Source organism: Ranitomeya variabilis, chromosome 6, assembly GCF_051348905.1.
Source record: "Ranitomeya variabilis isolate aRanVar5 chromosome 6, aRanVar5.hap1, whole genome shotgun sequence".
NCBI lineage: Eukaryota > Metazoa > Chordata > Amphibia > Anura > Dendrobatidae > Ranitomeya > Ranitomeya variabilis.
In genome coordinates, this window is record NC_135237.1 from 580,604,905 (window position 1) to 580,623,240 (window position 18,336).

Consider the following 18,336-nt stretch of genomic DNA (forward strand, 5'->3'; position numbering starts at 1 on the left):
GGGACACAGTTTTTTGGTTACTTTTTGTTTCATTTTTGTGTGTGGTAAAATCAGGTCCGGGTGAGATGCACCCGGCGGGCCGCGTCCAGAGGCGGGCGGTGCGTCCAGAGGGGGGCCGTGCGTCCAGAGGGGGGCCGCGTCCTCACCGGTCAGGCAGCTGAGCGGTCTTATGTTAGGGAGAAAATAGACATTTAATGGTGGACAGTGTGCCAGAGCCTGAGAGGTGTGCAGCTGGGGAGTGACCAGCGAGAGTGTCCGTGGAGGGGCAGGCAGATGATGCACACTTACGCAGCACTTCTCTTGCAGTTAGATCACTGTACATCTCTCGCCATCATAGCGGCGGCTCCCGGTTAGATGCTCGCAGGGCTCTGGGCTGGCGGGTGGTGGGGAAGCTCGCAGGGCTCTGGGCCGCCGGCCCGTGGACTAATGACCCAATCACAGAACCAGGGTCCTACACACTTTTTGCCCAATAATAACACCAAGTTGCTCGAGCGCAGCACCAGCTGCTCGCCGTGTCCCGATCGTCACGGATGCACAGCTCCAGTGTGCAGAAAAGGAAGTGAGAAGTAAAGCGCCCACCCGGGGAGACCCCGACCATCACTTTCATGTATATACACCCGTGCAGGGTCAGGGGCTCCTGTGCATCCTGCATGCACCACAAGCATGTCTCCCCACATTACTCACCAACACAGAAGACGGCCTTCACGGGGTCCTGCTTTACCATCCCCAACATCGGGAGCATCGTGCCCAGGATAGAGTTCAGGAACGGGACCATGCCAAATACTGCGGAGAACAGCCACAGTCACTACATACAGCGGGCCCCGGAGGACTCACAACATGGGGCCCCAGGCAGGCTACAATGGCTATGTAATGTTACAGCGCACGCGAGGGGCTGCAGACAGTCAGATTACAGTCATGGAAGGGTTAATAGACTATTCTCATGAATTATAATCCCAGTAGTATCCGGTGACCGCCCGTCACCTCCGGCGTCGGTATCTGATCTCACATTATTATTATTTATATAGCACCATTAATTCCATGGTGCTGTACATGAGAAAGGGTTACATACAGAATTATACATATCGTTTACAGCAAACATATTTACAAGGAGACTGGTACAGAGGGGCGAGGACCCTGTCCTTGCGGACTTACATTCTACGGGATAATGGGGAGACGGCAGCTCGGCTGGTGGTGGCGCGGCAGAATTAAATGGTTATTGCAGGCTGTAGGCTTTCAGGTTCCATCTGAAGGATCCGAGGGTGGTGGATAGTCGGACGTGTTGAGGCATGGAATTCCAGAGGATGGGGGATATTCGGGAGAAATCTTGGAGGCGGTTGTGTGAGGAACGAATATGTGGAGGAGAGTAGGAGGTCTTGGGAGGATCAAAGATTACGTGAAGGAAGATTAGTTCAGAGATATAGGGAGGGGACAGGTTGTGGACGGCTTTGTAGGTCAGTGTTAGTAGTTTGAACTGGATAGGCTGAGGGAATGGGAGCCAGTGAAGAGATTTACAGAGGGGGGAAGCAGAGGAGATCCCATCCCGTCTGTCATCACAAGAAGGATCCACACAAGCCTCATTATACAGAAGATCTGGGGGCAGCTCTGATGATGGAGGAGACGGGCAGTCACCAGATACTGATGATGGAGGAGACGGGCGGTCACCAGATACTGATGATGGAGGGGACGGGCGGTCACCAGATACTGATGATGGAGGGGACGGGCGGTCACCAGATACTGATGATGGAGGGGACGGGGGTCACCAGATACTGATGATGGAGGGGACGGGCGGTCACCAGATACTGATGGAGGGGACGGGCGGTCACCAGATACTGATGATGGAGGGGACGGGCGGTCACCAGATACTGATGATGGAGGGGACGGGCGGTCACCAGATACTGATGATGGAGGGGACGGGCGGTCACCAGATACTGATGATGGAGGGGACGGGCGGTCACCAGATACTGATGATGGAGGGGACGGGCGGTCACCAGATACTGATGATGGAGGGGACAGGCGGTCACCAGATACTGATGATGGAGGGGATGGGCAGTCACCAGATACTGATGATGGAGGGGACAGGCGGTCACCAGATACTAATGATGGAGGGGACGGGCGGTCACCAGATACTGATGATGGAGGGGACGGGCGGTCACCAGATACTGATGATGGAGGGGACGGGCGGTCACCAGATACTGATGATGGAGGGGACGGGCGGTCACCAGATACTGATGATGGAGGAGATGTGCAGTCAGCAGATACTGATGATGGAGGGGACGGGCGGTCACCAGATACTGATGATGGAGGGGACGGGGGTCACCAGATACTGATGATGGAGGGGACGGGCGGTCACCAGATACTGATGGAGGGGACGGGCGGTCACCAGATACTGATGATGGAGGGGACGGGCGGTCACCAGATACTGATGATGGAGGGGACGGGCGGTCACCAGATACTGATGATGGAGGGGACGGGCGGTCACCAGATACTGATGATGGAGGGGACGGGCGGTCACCAGATACTGATGATGGAGGGGACGGGCGGTCACCAGATACTGATGATGGAGGGGACAGGCGGTCACCAGATACTGATGATGGAGGGGATGGGCAGTCACCAGATACTGATGATGGAGGGGACAGGCGGTCACCAGATACTAATGATGGAGGGGACGGGCGGTCACCAGATACTGATGATGGAGGGGACGGGCGGTCACCAGATACTGATGATGGAGGGGACGGGCGGTCACCAGATACTGATGATGGAGGGGACGGGCGGTCACCAGATACTGATGATGGAGGAGATGTGCAGTCAGCAGATACTGATGATGGAGGGTATGTCAGGAATCACACCAATTTGTCATGAACCGGGGTTGTTTGGTTGCCCCTGGTTCCTTCTGAAGGGGATTTATCTATATCCCACTTCCAGTTTGGAACTTGTATCTCTCCGACGCGCCCTTAATCTCAGGTCAGGTGGGGTACTGCATCTAAGACAATTAGTCACCAGAAAGTCTGCCTTACTTTGTACTGGCTATTGGGCACACTGCAGCGAGGGCGGTATAACTACTCCCACTCAGGCGGGAATAATAATTATCAACGCCGTCCGTCGCTACAAAGCCTCCCAAACGCACAGAACAAATCCGCTGCCACCAGCTCCGAGTTAGTAATTATTAACGGGTCCGGAGCTAACCCAGATTAGTAGAGTAATTCACCTCAGAGGACGTGACTATTGAAATATGTATAAAAATATATGTGTGCAGTGAACTATGTATAGGTTTATTGTGTGACTAGTAATAATTGAACATCTGTCCTGAAGGCTGCAGGTCTCACCCAGGTGTTAATATGTATTTTCCGGAGACAGCAGACTTCTGTCTCCAATCTCACCAGGGGGGTCATGCTGGGAACCAAGAAGCAAGGGAACATTTGACACCTCCTAGCTCTTTGAAGAGAGATGTCAATTACAGCCCGACACTGTCTATCTGTGGGAAGCTTTACACAAAGAATCTCAGAGAAAATAATATATTCGTTGGGGGCTCGGTTGTGGTCCAATCAAAAACAAGCAATTAGAATATCAACTTGAGGGTCTGGTCTAGAAATCTGACCTCCAGAGTGACTATAAATTTGGCTTGTATACATTCAAAATTGTTCACATGTGAGGGCAGCCTGGGAAGCTGATGTGATCCAATCTATATTCATCCTACCCTCAGGGAGCAGAAGCAGACTACAAGTTAGCTATTTCTATAAATTTCCTCCTGTTTATTTTATACTGTTTTGTATAGTTGTATGTCTTTTAGTTACATATTTTTGTATCTTTTTCTTTACTGTAAGCACTGTACTTTTTGTATTAAAGCATAAAACTTTAACAGTTGAACCTTGTATGGTCTAAAGAATTCATAGCCTAAGGTGTGTGAGCTGTTGTGAATTTGGTTTCTGGGCTCCCCCGGTGGTCACTGGTGGTACTGAACTTGTGTGCTTCATCTCCTCTGTTCACCTGTTTCCATCAGGATGTGGGAGTTTCTATTTAGCCTTGCTCCTCAGTCATTTCTATGCCGGCCAACAATGTTACCAGAAGCCTTTCTGTTGCATGTTCCTGCTCCTAGACTACTATCAGCTAAGTTGGACTTGTAGTCCAAAGATTGTTTTGCATTTTTGTTCCAGTTCTCTGTTTTTGAATATTTCTGAGGCTGGAAGCTCTTGTGAGCTGAAATTGCCACTCTGGTGTCATGAGTTGATATTAGAGTCTTAAAGTAATTTCAGGATGGTGTTTTGAAAGGGTTTTCAGCTGACTGTAAAGTTCCCTTTTCTGTCTTCCTACTATCTAGTAAGCGGACCTCAATTTGCTAAACTTATCTTCATACTTCGTATGTCATTTTCCTCTAAAATCACCGACAATATATGTGGGGGCTACTGTCTGCCTTTTGGGGAAAATTTCTCTAGAGGTAAGCCAGGTCTGTATTTTCCTCTGCTAGGGTCAGTCAGTCCTCCGGCTGGCGCTGGGCGTCTAGGGATAAAACGTAGGCACGCTACCCGGCCACTGTTAGTTGTGCGGTAGGTTTAGCTCACAGTCAGCTCGAGTTCCCATCTTCCAAGAGCTAGTCCTTTTGTATGCTTTACTACGGTCTCTTGCCATTGAGAACCATGACAGTGAGCCTTATGAGTGGTAGACAGTAGTAGTATTTCCGGGACTCATCGCCCGTGTATTCGGTGAGTGGGGACAGTGTGTATGAGCGGGTGTGTGGCCTGGGTCGGTGTGTGATTTATGCTCCCATTACAGCATAGGACAGAGGCTGAATGCTGGACTGAGAGTGGGGAGATAGATTAACCATGGCAAGCACAACCCCAAGTCACAAGCTGAGAGCGGGTATGTGACAAATTAGCGGCAGCACGGAGATATTCACAATACTCTTATGTAAGGGAAAACCTGTCTGTCTGTCCATTTTTAAGCCACTAAATAACTCCTCCTGTATGGATGGATGGAGGGACAGGTTCCTAGTCTAGCCCCATAGTGCTCAGCACTGCGTTCACCAACTCTTCGATATGTTCTGAGGAAAATAGATATTTCCTAACCTCCAGGTTCCTATGGGGTATGGACTCTTCCCATCTACCTGAAGACGACTCAGATGTCTGATTCGGAGTCAAAGTCCTCCACCTGAAACTCTCTTTTTATGGAGAGATGGACCAGGTGAGGGAGGTGGTGGGGGAGGGGTAACTGTGGCTAATGAGACCTGGACCTCGTTTGACGAGCGTACATATCTCCTCGATTAGAGAAGGGTCCTAAGCTCTGACCACCTTATCCGTACAAGATTGGCATAGCTTTTTCTCCCATCTCAAGGGCAGCTTTAGATTACAGATGGCACATTTGCTTCTAGTGGAGGTTTTATGGGTAGACTTGTCTCCCTAAAATAAAGGAAATATAAGTAGGGGAGCCTTATAATACCCATACTCCTATTAGGACCTTTCCCCAACACTTACTGGGGCAGGGGGAGCGCTGAGCTCTGCAGGCGCAGGGCAGGATGTATTCTCCATGCTGACAGGGGATCAGTTTTACCTGGGAGACGTCTTCTGGCAGGTTTATATAGCCTATAAACACTGCCTATCAGAGCTGGCAAGATGTCTCCCCCTCCAAGGTCCGCAGCAGGCATCAGACTCTTCAGCGTGCTTAGCACGCCACTAGGCATCCAGGGCCCGCTCAGGGCTTAGACAGGAAGAAGTACACGTTCCACACTGGAACGCTGGACCCGGAAGTGACGCGACTTCCGGGTCACCGAACGGCGCGCACAGGAGGGGGAGTAGCCGGAGGGCTCAGGGAGGCATCTGTTGTGAATTCTGTTCTTGGGCTCCCTCCGGTGGTTATAAGTGGTAGTGCTGCTGTCTCTGGATCTCAGCATTTATCAGGTGTGTCCACTGAATTGCAATTCTGACTGGGCTATTTAGTCTTGCTCTACCCTTTAGTCAGTGCCAGTTGTCCATTGTTCCTGGAGGATTCACATCCCTGCCTGGTCTCTCCTTCTTTGCTGTTCATTTCAACAAAGATAAGTTCTGGCCTTGATTTTTGCTGTCCACATGCTGTGGGCCTTATTGTTCAGTTCTTTTCCACGTTTTTGTCTTGTCCAGCTTGGTCTGTATAAGGATTTGTTTAGCCAAGCTGGTATCTCTGGAGATGCAGATATACCCTCCATATCTTTAGTTAGCTGTGGAGATTTTGTATTTTCTGTGGTGGATATTTTTTAGTGTTTTAATACTGACCGCATAGTACTCTGTCCTATCCTTTCTATTTAGCTAGAAGTGGCCTCCTTTGCTAAATCCTGATTTCAGTCTGCATATGTTATTTCCCTCTCCTCTCACAGTCAATATTTGTGGGGGGCTGTCTATCCTTTGGGGATTTTCTCTGAGGCAAGATAGTTTTCCCTTTTCTATCTCTAGGGGTAATTAGACCTCCGGCTGTATTGAGATGTCCAGGGAGTGTTAGGTACATTCCACGACTACATCTAGTTGCGGTGTTAAGTTCAGGGTCTGCGGTCAGTACAGCGCCCACCTTCTCCAGAGTACGTCTCATGCTGCTCTTAGGCCACCAGATCATAACAGGCATCCAGGAAGGGGATCACTGTCAGGTGGGCCAGGAGAGGTCCCAGAAACCACCCGAAGGGGAGAAGGGAGCAGAACAGAGGAGGAAGGCAGAGCCCAAAAAGCATTTAATTGAAAAGAACACTTACAGCTCGTTATGTCATTGCATCATGATGGCTGGCCGTGTGCTGAGGAGGATGGGTTACATCTAGATGCATATCACACATCTATACAGCAGCTAGACCCCGGATGAAAGTCACTGCAAGACTGCTGTCTCAAAGCCAAAAACCTAGGCACTCCCCCTGTGGTGACCTCACTTAGAGGCTGAAATCTCCCCTTTACTTGGAGCAATGGCAACTATTTTTATGCCTAGCTCACAGTATGAATCTCGTATACTAAATACACAATGATCAGGATGTGCCCCACATCATGGGGATTCTATTAAGTGTAAACACGGAGTGTTACATGACCCGCTCACGGAGAAATCCACTCTTTGCACTTAGCTGCTAGCGGTTTCAGTGAGTTTTAGATCTATTGATGGACGTCCGGAATATATCATTCTCATATCTCTAGCTCAGATTGGTGCCCCCTACATATCACTTTAAAGGTACACTGTCACCTGAATTTGGAGGGAACAATCTTTAGCCATAGGGGCGGGGATTTCGGGTGTTTGATTCACCCTTTCCTTACCCGCTGGCTGCAATATGGGATTGAAGTTCATTCTCTGTCCTCCGTAGTACACGCCTGCACAAGCACAAACACCCGAAAACCCCGCCCCTATGGCTAAAGATTGTTCCCTCCAAATTCAGGTGACAGTGTCCCTTTAATAGAACAAAGAATCGCATGCTTTCTGTACTAATTTTGGCCAGTACCAGGTGGGAGGGGGAATGAGTAGTGTTCACAGAGTCTGGTATTTGCAGCGTAAAGCCATAAACTGCTCAGTGCGGCTGCTACACATTGGTATCAAGTTGACCAGAGTGTGTCTGCCATAGAGCTTTGTTTTCGTATCAGTGAATGCAGTGGGGGAGAAAGGGGAGGGGGGGTCGAATCTTCAGTGTGTGTCTGTGCCACGGTACCTTCTAGAACTAAACTCACGATATGGCACTTTTTCATTATCGGGACACTGATGATTGAGGGGACGGGCAGTCACCAGATACTGATGATGGAGAGGACAGAGGTCACCAGATACTGATGATGGAGGCAACACAGTTTGGTCCAGAAATCTTCGTCCAGTAATGAATCCTGGTAATTTCAGCTCTGCAGGCCGCTCTATTGCTATTTAAGTGGAGACTTTCAGTGTTATTTAAAGGGGTTGAACAGAAATCTCCTGTGAAATGTTAGGGAATTGCAGCCATTTTCCTAGAAATCCTCCTCATTTCATGGGTTCAGAAGTTATTGGACAAATTCACTTCCCCATAAATAAAATGTCCATGTTTAACCCTTTCTAGAGAATCCATTGCAGCATTGACGGCCTCAAGTCTGGAGGCGATGGACGTCACCATCGCTGGTCTCCTCCAGTGTGAGGCTTTCCAGCAATGATGGCCTGAAGTCTGGAGGCCATGGACATCACCATCGCTGGTCTACTCCGGTTTGAGGCTTTCCAGCAATGACAGCCTGAAGTCTGGAGGCCATGGACGTCACCATCGCTGGTTTCCTCCAGTGTGAGGCTTTGCAGCAACGATGGCCTGAAGTCTGGAGGCCATGGACGTCACCATCGCTGGTCTCCTCTGGTTTGAGGCTTTGCCAACTTTCCTGCAGTGACTTCTATAGTGGTTTGTAGTTGTACACACAGGATTCATCAGCCATGTCATCAATAACCACTAGTGACCCGATGCCATTGGCAGCCATGCATGCCCACGCCATCACACCACCTCCACCTTGTGTTACACTGGATGTGCCGAGGATCAGGAGCAGCTCCAAGCCTTCTCCAGACTTTCTCCTTCCCATCTGTCACACGGCGAGACAGAGGGGGAGGAAGCTCTGCCACTAGAGAAGGATACAAGGTGACACCCGATAATTGCCCTGCGCCCGCTGAGCTTCCTACCGCCCCAAGATGGGTTCTTTCACCCCGTGCAGCGATCACGTTCCTATCCCTGTTTTACCCCAAGTACCACCCTGACTCGTGAATAGGATAGCAGGAATGATGGACCTGCTGTCATGATAATGTAAAAATGCCACATTGTGAGTTTAGTTTTAGAAGATTACATGGGAGACACACGCTGTGAGCCATTCCGACCCCCCTCTTCTCACTCTGCCTGCGTGTATAATTCAAAACCCCTCAGTTTCCCTCATCCCACAAGAATTTATATAGCTCTACGCTCCTAATAGCCGACTCTGAACACTACTCATTACCCCCTCCCACCTGGTACCAGCCAAAACTAGTATAGAAAGCATGAGATTGTTTGCTCTATTAAAGTGATATATAGGGGCACCGATCCGGGCTAGTGATATAAGAATTATATATTCCGGATGTCCATCGATAGATTTTATCCTAGGTGCAGTACCCTGTCTGACCTGAGGGTAAGAGGGCGCCAGAGAGCTGCAAGTTCCAAACCGGAACTGGGAAGTGGGATACAGATAAATCCCTTTCAGAAAGAAACAGGGGCAACCAAACAACCCCGGTTCATGACAAATTGGTGTGACTGGTGGGGATGATAAAGGTGTCCTCCCGGTGAACTGTGACATTATTGGTGGGATCCCTGACATACGGTGGGATTTGTGACATATTGGTGGCAGAGCAGTGGGATAATAGAGCATTAGTTATCTGGTTTGAGCAATCATTCCTCTCACTAAAAACTTGCACAGTTCTTGCGAGGACTTGACGCAAAAAAGTTTTGAAGAACCAGCTCAGTGTTGACTAATCCTGAGACAATGGTATATACTTGCGATTACCCCCTAACCTTCTTTTCATTTTTCTATCCTATCTTTTATTTGGCAATGATCTCCGCAAAAGAAGAAGCCTGGTACACCCAGAAGAGGGACACTCTTGCTGGAGTATGCACGTACAATAGCCTGGACCCACATAGCAAAACCAAGGCTCAATTGGTCACGGAACTGGTACAATTTGAAGACGACCAAGCCCGGTTTCAGAGCCCAGTGGCCGCAGAAGCCAGCACAAGCGAAAATGGTGCTGCAGCAGAAGTCCAACCACTGAATGATGGCCCTACTTGCAACCAGGGCGGACTGTACCCCAACCTGCTGGAGGCCTTGGAGCAACTCCCCGCCGACAACTGTGATGGACGTCTGCAGCTGCTCCAGCAATGCCAGGAGAGAGGCCAAGCGGAGCAGGAGTACCAGCTGCAGTTAGCCCAACTCCAGGGGCCGAAGTCGTCCCAGTCCAGCGGTGAGCCCAACAGCGCTCAGACCCCTAAACCCCGGCCAGAGCACTTTTCTATGATCGAAAAGGAAGGGAACTTGGACACTGAGAGCCTTTGAAAAGGCCTGTAGACAGTATCAGCTGCCGAATGATGAATAGGTCCGATACCTGACCCCAGGGCTAAGAGGCAAAGCTCTGGAGGCGTTTGCTGCTCTCCCTCAAGATCAAGATGGTGACTATGATGCCATCAAGCAGGCCCTGATAACAAAGTACCAGCTAACACCTGAGGTTTACCGTAGAAAAATTCCAGAACCTCCAACGTGGCCCACACGACAGCTACGGCGATGTGGCGAATGGACTCGGGACCCACTTTGACCAGTGGATCCAAGGACTGTCAGTGACTACCCTTGCACAGCTGCGAGACCTTATGATCAAAGACCAGTTCTTACATCTATGGCCAGCTGAGGTGCGACAGTTAATGATCGACAGAGAGCCCAAAGACGCAGATAAAGAGAGCAGATTGCCGATGCCTATAAGGCCAACCGTAAATCGGAACTGCGGAAGCCAGTCACCACCAGCTGGAGAGGGGGTAAGCCTGCAACCAATGCCAGTACCCCTGCCAGCCAACTCACCAGAGGTCCTGTCCCTGTTGCCAACATCATCAGACCTACCACCGACCGACCCTCGCTAGTGTTTTCTCTGCAAAGGGACTGGTCATTATCAGTGCCCATTGTCCAGAGAAGCAGAACCCCCCCAGCCAAGGCCCCAGGGCCTAATGCAGCAGTTCTTTTGGTGGGTGGGGTGGTTAGGAGGGTGTGTGACAACGTGCAGCATGTCACCGTGGGGGGCCATGTCGCTACAGGCCTCAAGGACACCGGGGCTGAACGAAACTGAAGAGATTATTCTGGGGAAAACCATGTCACCGGGATTGAGGGCATCCGCTGTCCCCTGCCAATGGCCCGGGTGTATATAGATTGGGGTGCCGGGAGCGGAGTGAAGGAAGTTGGGCTGTCCGATAAACTGCCCACTGATGTTTTATTGGGGACTGATTTGGGGCGGATGGTTGCATATTATATCCCCGACTCCTCTCCCCAATCGAATGCTGATGATAGCAATGGGAAATTACATGTGTTACCTGACAATGCTTTACCGATTAATGATGTACCTGATAATGATTTTTCTGAAAATGCCGAGGGTAATACTGATAATGATGAAAATGTGCATGTGTTACCTGCTAAACATTTGTATCCTAAGGATGATGTGTTCACAGGTGGAGGAGTGCTCAGCCACGACACTGCGCGGGGAGGGATGGATTAGGAACCTCTAAAAAGAGCAAGCTGCTCAGGGAAATGGGGAGATGCATGGGAACCGTGAGGAAGGTGATGCCGTGCTACTGACCAGTGACGCAGAGGAAGGTAACTGCCCCATAAGTAGCACTGCTCCTGGAATGTTGGGGGTGGATGGGGAGGTAGTACCCATAGCAGCACCGGCTGATGGGTCTGTGTAAATCCCCGGGGAGACAGCCTACGTAGCTGCTGTCACCCATAGTCAGAATGCCCGAAACGCAGATAACGTTCTGCCTTCTGGACCCTCCTCAGTCACAGGTGTGCCTGAACCAGAGATGGACCCAGAGCAGGTCCCAGAGGGTTCCCGTGAGGAAGGGACCCTGATGTCACTTCTGGCTGCCTCCAGCCAGGAGTTCCAGGCTGCTCTGCACTCAGATGCGAACCTGGAGACCTTGAGACACCTCGCTGAGACGCCCACCTCCGTGACTGATAAGGAGAGGGTGTTCTGGGAACAAGGGAGGTTGTACCGGGAGACAGTACCCAGAAAATCGCAAAAGGAGTGGTTGAGGGAAAGACAGCTGGCCGTCCCATACCTATTCAGGGGTGAGTTGTTACGGATTGCCCATGAGATCCCACTCACTGGATACTTGGGGATCTGCAAAACAAAGGCCCGGCTGTCTCAACACTTCTATTGGCCTAAGATGGGGACAGATGTGACAAACTACTGCCGCACCTGTGTCACCTGTCAAAGAGTGGGGAAGGCGGGGCCTGCTCTTAAGGCTCCCCTGATCCCTTTGCCAGAGATAGAGGAGCCTTTCCAGAGGATCGCGGTGGACATTGTGGGCCCGCTGGCCGTCCCCAGCAGCTCTGGAAAGCAATACATCCTCACTGTGGTAGACTACGCTACCCGGAGGCAATGGCTCTGTCCTCAACTAGGACGGATAAGGTGGCGGATGCACTGTTGGCCATCTTTTCACGGGTATGATTTCCCAGGGAGATGCTTACCGATCAAGGGACCCAATTCATTTCTTGCCTAATGGAGGCTCTCTGTAAGAGAATGCAGGTGTGGGGGTCGCACACATTCAGCAAAGCATCGCATTAGCTAAGCATCAAGTTATAGGGCAGTTATTCCATGGCAGTTAGGGCAGAAGTCAGGTAACCCACACTCTGCTCTCCCTTCTATCCATGTGCTATATTCCTATCCTCCTATATTCCCTTGCCATCCACATTCACAGCCCCATCCCACCTCCATCACGACTCATACACATCAGCCCCTCTCTCCTTCACTCTCCCATGTACAGCTCCCATGCACTTCTCACCTTCCTGAAAAACCTCAGCCCGTCTTGCCCAAACACACTGCACAAAAAAACTTCTTACAATTCCAAAAACTTCTTGCTTTTTATCTTCCTCCTCCTACTGATTTCAGGAGACATCTCCCCCAACCCAGGTCCACCATCCCACAACCTCAACTGCTACCCTACCTGACATCAAAACCATTCTAACCTTACTAATATTAGCTGCACTCCCTCGTCTCCTTTTAATTGTGCCCTTTGGAATCCACGGTCTGTATGTAACAAGCTTCCTTTCCTGCACAACTACTTTCTGAACAACTCTAAATCTATTGGCTCTCGCGGAAACCTGGATCCAGGACTCTGACACCGTCTCCCCTGCTGCCATTTCCCATGGTGGCTTACAATTCTCACATTCCCCAAGACCCACAAACAGACATGGTGGTGGAGTTGGCATACTCCTGTCCCCACAATGCACTTTCCAGGTCATCCCCCCAGTTCCATCACTCTCATTCCCTTCTTTTGAGGTCCACACCATCAGGCTCTTCCGTCCCCTCTCCCTCAGAGTAGCGGTCATATACTGGCGCCCAGGCTCACCCACCCACTTCCTGGACCATTTCTCTGCCTGGCTGCCGCAGTGCATGTCCTCAGAAATCCCAACCCTTATTCTGGGAGACTTCAACATCCCCATTAACAGCCCCACTTCCACATCTGCATCCCAGCTTCTATCACTAACCACTTCGCTCGGCCTCTCACAGATCTCAACCTCCGAAGCACACAAAGACGGTAACACCCTTGACATGGTCTTTGTCCGGCTCTGTTCAATCTCCTACCTAGACAACTCACCGCTTCCCCTCTCTGATCACAGCATTCTCTCATTCACGCTCAATTCCTCGCCCACCCCAGCACTCTCCTACCTACCACACATTCAGAAATCTACAAGCCATTAACTCTCATACACTTTCAGACTCCTTACACTCATCATTGTCCCCAATCTCCTCTTTTTCCTGTCCTGATCTGGCTGTACATCACTACAATGACACTCTTAGAAGCACCCTAGACCAAGTAGCTCCCCTCACCCTCAGAACCTCCAAACACAGAGTGAAACAGCCCTGGCTCACATCGCAAACCCGATTTCTCCAGCGATGCTCTAGAAGTGCTGAACGCTTATGGGAGGAAAACTAGCACACCAGAAGACTTCATACACTTCAAATTTATGTTAAAAACCTATAAATCTGCCCTTCATCTCGCCAAACAGGCCTACTTCACCAACAACCCCAAGAAAATTTTTGACACCCTTCACTCCCTCCTTAGGCCGAAAGCACAAGCCCCTATCACAGACATTTGTGCTGATGACCTGGCCTCCCACTTTATAGAGAAAACTAGCTGAAGAGCCCGGCGTTGCCTGGGCATAGTAAATATCTGTGGTTAGTTATAGCACCTCACTTCTCTTATTTTCCCATCACGCCTCATTTAGCACATCACTTCTCTCAGCTTCCCCCTCACATCTCTCATTTTCCCCTAACACTTGTCATTTCGACCTCACATCTGTCATTTTCTGATCACTCCACTATTTTCTCTCACTCATCTCATTTTGCACTCACACCTCTCATTTTCCCCTCATTATATACATGTTTGTCATCTCCCTTATATATAGTATACACCTGTATGTCATCTCCCCTGTATATAGTATATACACCTGTATGTCATCTCCTCCTGTATATATCTGTATGTCATCTCCTCCTGTATACAGTATATACCTGTGTCATCTCCTCCTGTATATAGTATATATCTGTATGTCATCTCCTCCTGTATACAGTATATACCTGTGTCATCTCCCCTGTATATAGTATATACCTGTGTGTCATCTCCCCTGTATATAGTATATACCTGTGTGTCATCTCCTCCTGTATATAGTATATTTCTGTATGTCATCTCCTCCTGTATATAGTATATACGTATGGCATCTCCCCTGTATATAGTATATATCTGTGTGTCATCTCCTCCTGTATATAGTATATACCTGTGTGTCATCTCCCCTGTAAATAGTATATACCTGTGTGTCATCTCCTCCTGTATATAGTATATATCTGTATGTCATCTCCTCCTGTATTACACCTCGTTCACACGTTATTTGCTCAGTATTTCTACCTCAGTATTTGTAAGCTAAATTGGCAGCCTGATAAATCCCCAGCCAACAATAAACCCACCCCCTGGCAGTATATATTAGCTCACACATACACATAATAGACAGGTCATGTGACTGACAGCTGCCGTATTTCCTATATCGTACAGTTGTTGCTCTTGTAGTTTGTCTGCTTATAAATCAGATTTTTATTTTTGAAGGATAATACCAGACTTGGGTGTGTTTTAGGGCGAGTTTCATGTGTCAAGTTGTGTGTGTTGAGTTACGTGTGGAGACATGCATGTAGCGACTTTTTGTGTGTCGAGTTGCATGTGACTGGTTAGTGTAGCAAGTTTTGCGCGTGGCGAGTTTTGCGCATGGCGAGTTTTATTTGTGGTGCGTTTTGAGTATGTGCAAGTTGTGTGAGGCAACTTTTGCATGTATTGCAACTTTTGTGCAGGTGGCAATTTTTCCGCGTGTGCAAGTTTTGCATGTGGCAAGTTTTGCATGTGGCGAGTTTTAAGCGGTGACTTTTGTGTGTCGACTTTTATGTGGTGAGGTTGGTGTATGTGTGGTGAAATGTGTGCTGAGGGTGATATGTGTTCAAGCACGTGGTAGTGTGTGGCGCATTTTGTGTGTGTGTTCATATCCCCGTGGTGGTGTGGTGAGTATCCCATGTCAGGGCCCCACCTTAGCAACTGTACGGTATATACTCTTTGGCGCCATCACTCTCATTCTTTAAGTCCCCCTTGTTCACATCTGGCAGCTGTCAATTTGCCCCCAACACTTTTCCTTTCACTTTTTCCCCATTATGTAGATAGGGGTAAAATTGTTTAGTGAATTGGAACGCGCGGGGTTAAAATTTCGCCTCACAACATAGCTTTGACGCTCTCAGGGTCCAGACGTGTGACTGTGCAAAATTTTCTGGCTGTAGCTGCGACGGTGCAGATGCCAATCCCGGACATACACACATACATACATACACACACATTCAGCTTTATATATTAGATAACATCCGTCAGGAAATCCACTCCTAATCACCAAGTTCAGTGACTCCCAGCCCTCCCTGCATCATTCTTCACATTCGATCCCATCACAGAAGAAATCTCCAAGCTCCTCTCCTCTTCTCGTCCGGCTACATGCACCACCGACCCCATTCCCTCTCATCTCCTCCAGTCTCTCTCTCCAGTCGTCACTACTCACCTAACTACAATCTTTAATCTCTCCCTCTCCTCAGGCATTTTCCCCTCTTCCTTCAAACACTATCATTACTGCATTACTAAAGAAACCCGTTCTCGACCCATCCTGCACAAATAACTACAGACCGGTCTCCAATCTCCCCTTCATCTCTAAACTCCTGGAGCGCCTGATCTACTCCTGCCTTACCCGTTACCTCTCCACCCATTCCCTTCTAGACCCTTCACAGTCCGGCTTCCGCCCCTACACTCGATAGAAACTGCACTCATCAAAGTGACCAATGACCTTCTGACAGCAAAATGTAACTGTGACGAGGGAACAGCCGCCATCTTGGACGGGCATACTAACAGAGATTGGCGTGACTCCATTTTGTCTCCTGGTCACAGGTCTGCAGAGAGGAGTGCTCCTGGCCCCCACCTTTTCTAATGAACATAGTGCCTATTAGTATGGTAATCGGCTGAGCTCAGTGTAGATTGCAGAAGGTACTTCAAAGCTCAGGGAGGAAGCCACACCAGCAGGGGGCTTGGAAATGCCTGGGGGCTTAATTAAAGCACGCATGTCAAGGGGCCACTGGATACACATCTCTTATGGCTGTCCAGTCAAACCGTCTCTGACATGGAATCGTGAATTATGGACGCATCGTCCGAGGTACCGGCTCATAAAAAAATATTCCCCTCGTCCTAAAGAAATGGTGCATCTAATAGTGCGACTCCTGTGTCCCTGGGAGGTCTGAAACCCGAGATATAGAGATCAGCCTCCCACAGGGACCGAATGGGTCCAGGTTTGATCCCTGTCCGACCGGCAGAACAAACCACAGGCGCTGGTACTGCCCGGGTACTGATCCGATCATCCTGAGAGAAGTTATCCCATTTATTAGATATTGGAATAAATCTTGCAGGAAGGCAGAGGGGTGGAGATTGCTAAGCCCACCCAGCTACAGGGGGAGGGACACGGCAGGGTTAAGAGCTGGAACATGTGGAGAGTGGGACACACAGAAGATGACCACCTAAGAAACAGGGCATATGCCAGCCAGAGGGGGGCAAGCACATGCTTTCTGGGGGCTGCCCAGCAACTAAAGTTTGGACCTGCGGAACGCTGCGCCCCCCGGCTTCCACAAGCGACCTCTAACCTGGTAAAGTGACCTCCAGCTTTATACCTTAAGCCTTGTATTATTATTGTTATATTGTACTCTGACTGTAACTCTTGATATATTGTGATTGTATATTTCTTGTAATTACCTAGTGCGCCCTTAAGGCAATTAAATCATAAATTAATTTTGGGCTGATCCTTTTACTCTGATTGCGAATCTTAGAATACCCAGTGTGGGTAACAGGGCAGTCTCCCCGGCGGCCATTTGCTCTAGGTGCAGTTCCCTTACTGACCTGAGAGACAAAGGGGGCGCCGGAGAGCTGTGCCTGTGTAGTGACGTCACGGATTGGTGACGTGGGAGGAACAGGGGCTTCCTTCACAGTAACGGTGACCACTCTCTGCTCATTCTTCTCGATCTTTCTGCAGCTTTCGACACTGTTGACCACCCTCTCCTACTCTCTAGGCTCCAGTCACTAGGCATTAAGGACACTGCTCTCTCCTGGTTCTCCTCCTACCTTTCTGAACGCTCCTTCAGTGTTCTGTTCTCTGGCTCCACTTCATCTCCTCTTCCTCTCACTGTCGGGGTACCTCAGGGCTCAGTCCTTGGCCCCTTCTCTTCTCCCTCTACACGGCCCCAATTGGACAGACCATCAGCAGATTTGGCTTTCAGTACCATCTTTATGCCGACGACACACAACTATACACGTCATCCCCTGACCTTACCCCCGCTGTTCTACAGAACGCCACTGACTGTCTGTCCGCAGTCTCCGACATCAGGTCCGCTCTCTATCTGAAACCCAACCTCTCCAAAACTGAACTTCTTCTGCTCCCGCCATCTACTAACCTCCCTAAATCTGACATTTCCCTCTCCTTGGGTGGCCCCATAATAACACCCCGGCAGCAGGCACGCTGTCTGGGTGTTATGTCTGACTCCGATCTCTCCTTCACCTCCCACATACAATCTCTTGCCCGCTCGTGCCGCTTACACCTAACGAACATCTCTAGAATCCGCCCTTTTCTCACCATGGAGACAACAAAAACTCTCACTGTCGCCCTAATCCACTCCCGCCTGGACTACTGCAATGCTCTATTAATTGGCCTCCCCCTCACTTGACTTTCCCCTCTCCAGTCTATCCTTATTGCATAGAAAGGAAAGAAAGCTAGGGAGCCAGCCCACTGATCCTGAAGAGAAGCACGGAAGAAGTCCCAATGTGACGTGAGTAAATAGAAAAAACGAAATTTCCAGCTTGCTCTTGATAAAATATAAATCTTTAATCCAAATGGTTAAAGTAGCAGTACAGGCTCCCTGGACCCACCATAAACCCCTGAGGGTAAGCGACGCGTTTCGACTGACAAGCAGTCTTTATCCAAGCTAATCTACCCCGTACAAACACCGTTATTTAAAGACCCGACAACCAATAAGAATCCTGATACAAATCACATGATATAATCAATGAACAGGTCCTGAGAAAATAGG

At 49.5% G+C, this 18,336-nt stretch overlaps 1 protein-coding gene across 3 annotated transcripts in view; it reads right to left on the reverse strand.

The window, feature by feature from the left end:
- The window catches only part of MROH1 (maestro heat like repeat family member 1), a 190,050-nt gene that overhangs the window by 154,987 nt on the left and 16,727 nt on the right, over positions 1-18,336 (reverse strand). For all 3 annotated transcript variants that reach the window (XM_077271559.1, XM_077271557.1, XM_077271558.1), the window contains exon 6: positions 685-783. In XM_077271559.1, coding sequence (XP_077127674.1) covers positions 685-783 — 99 coding nt within the window. The remainder of the gene's footprint in view (positions 1-684; positions 784-18,336) is intronic.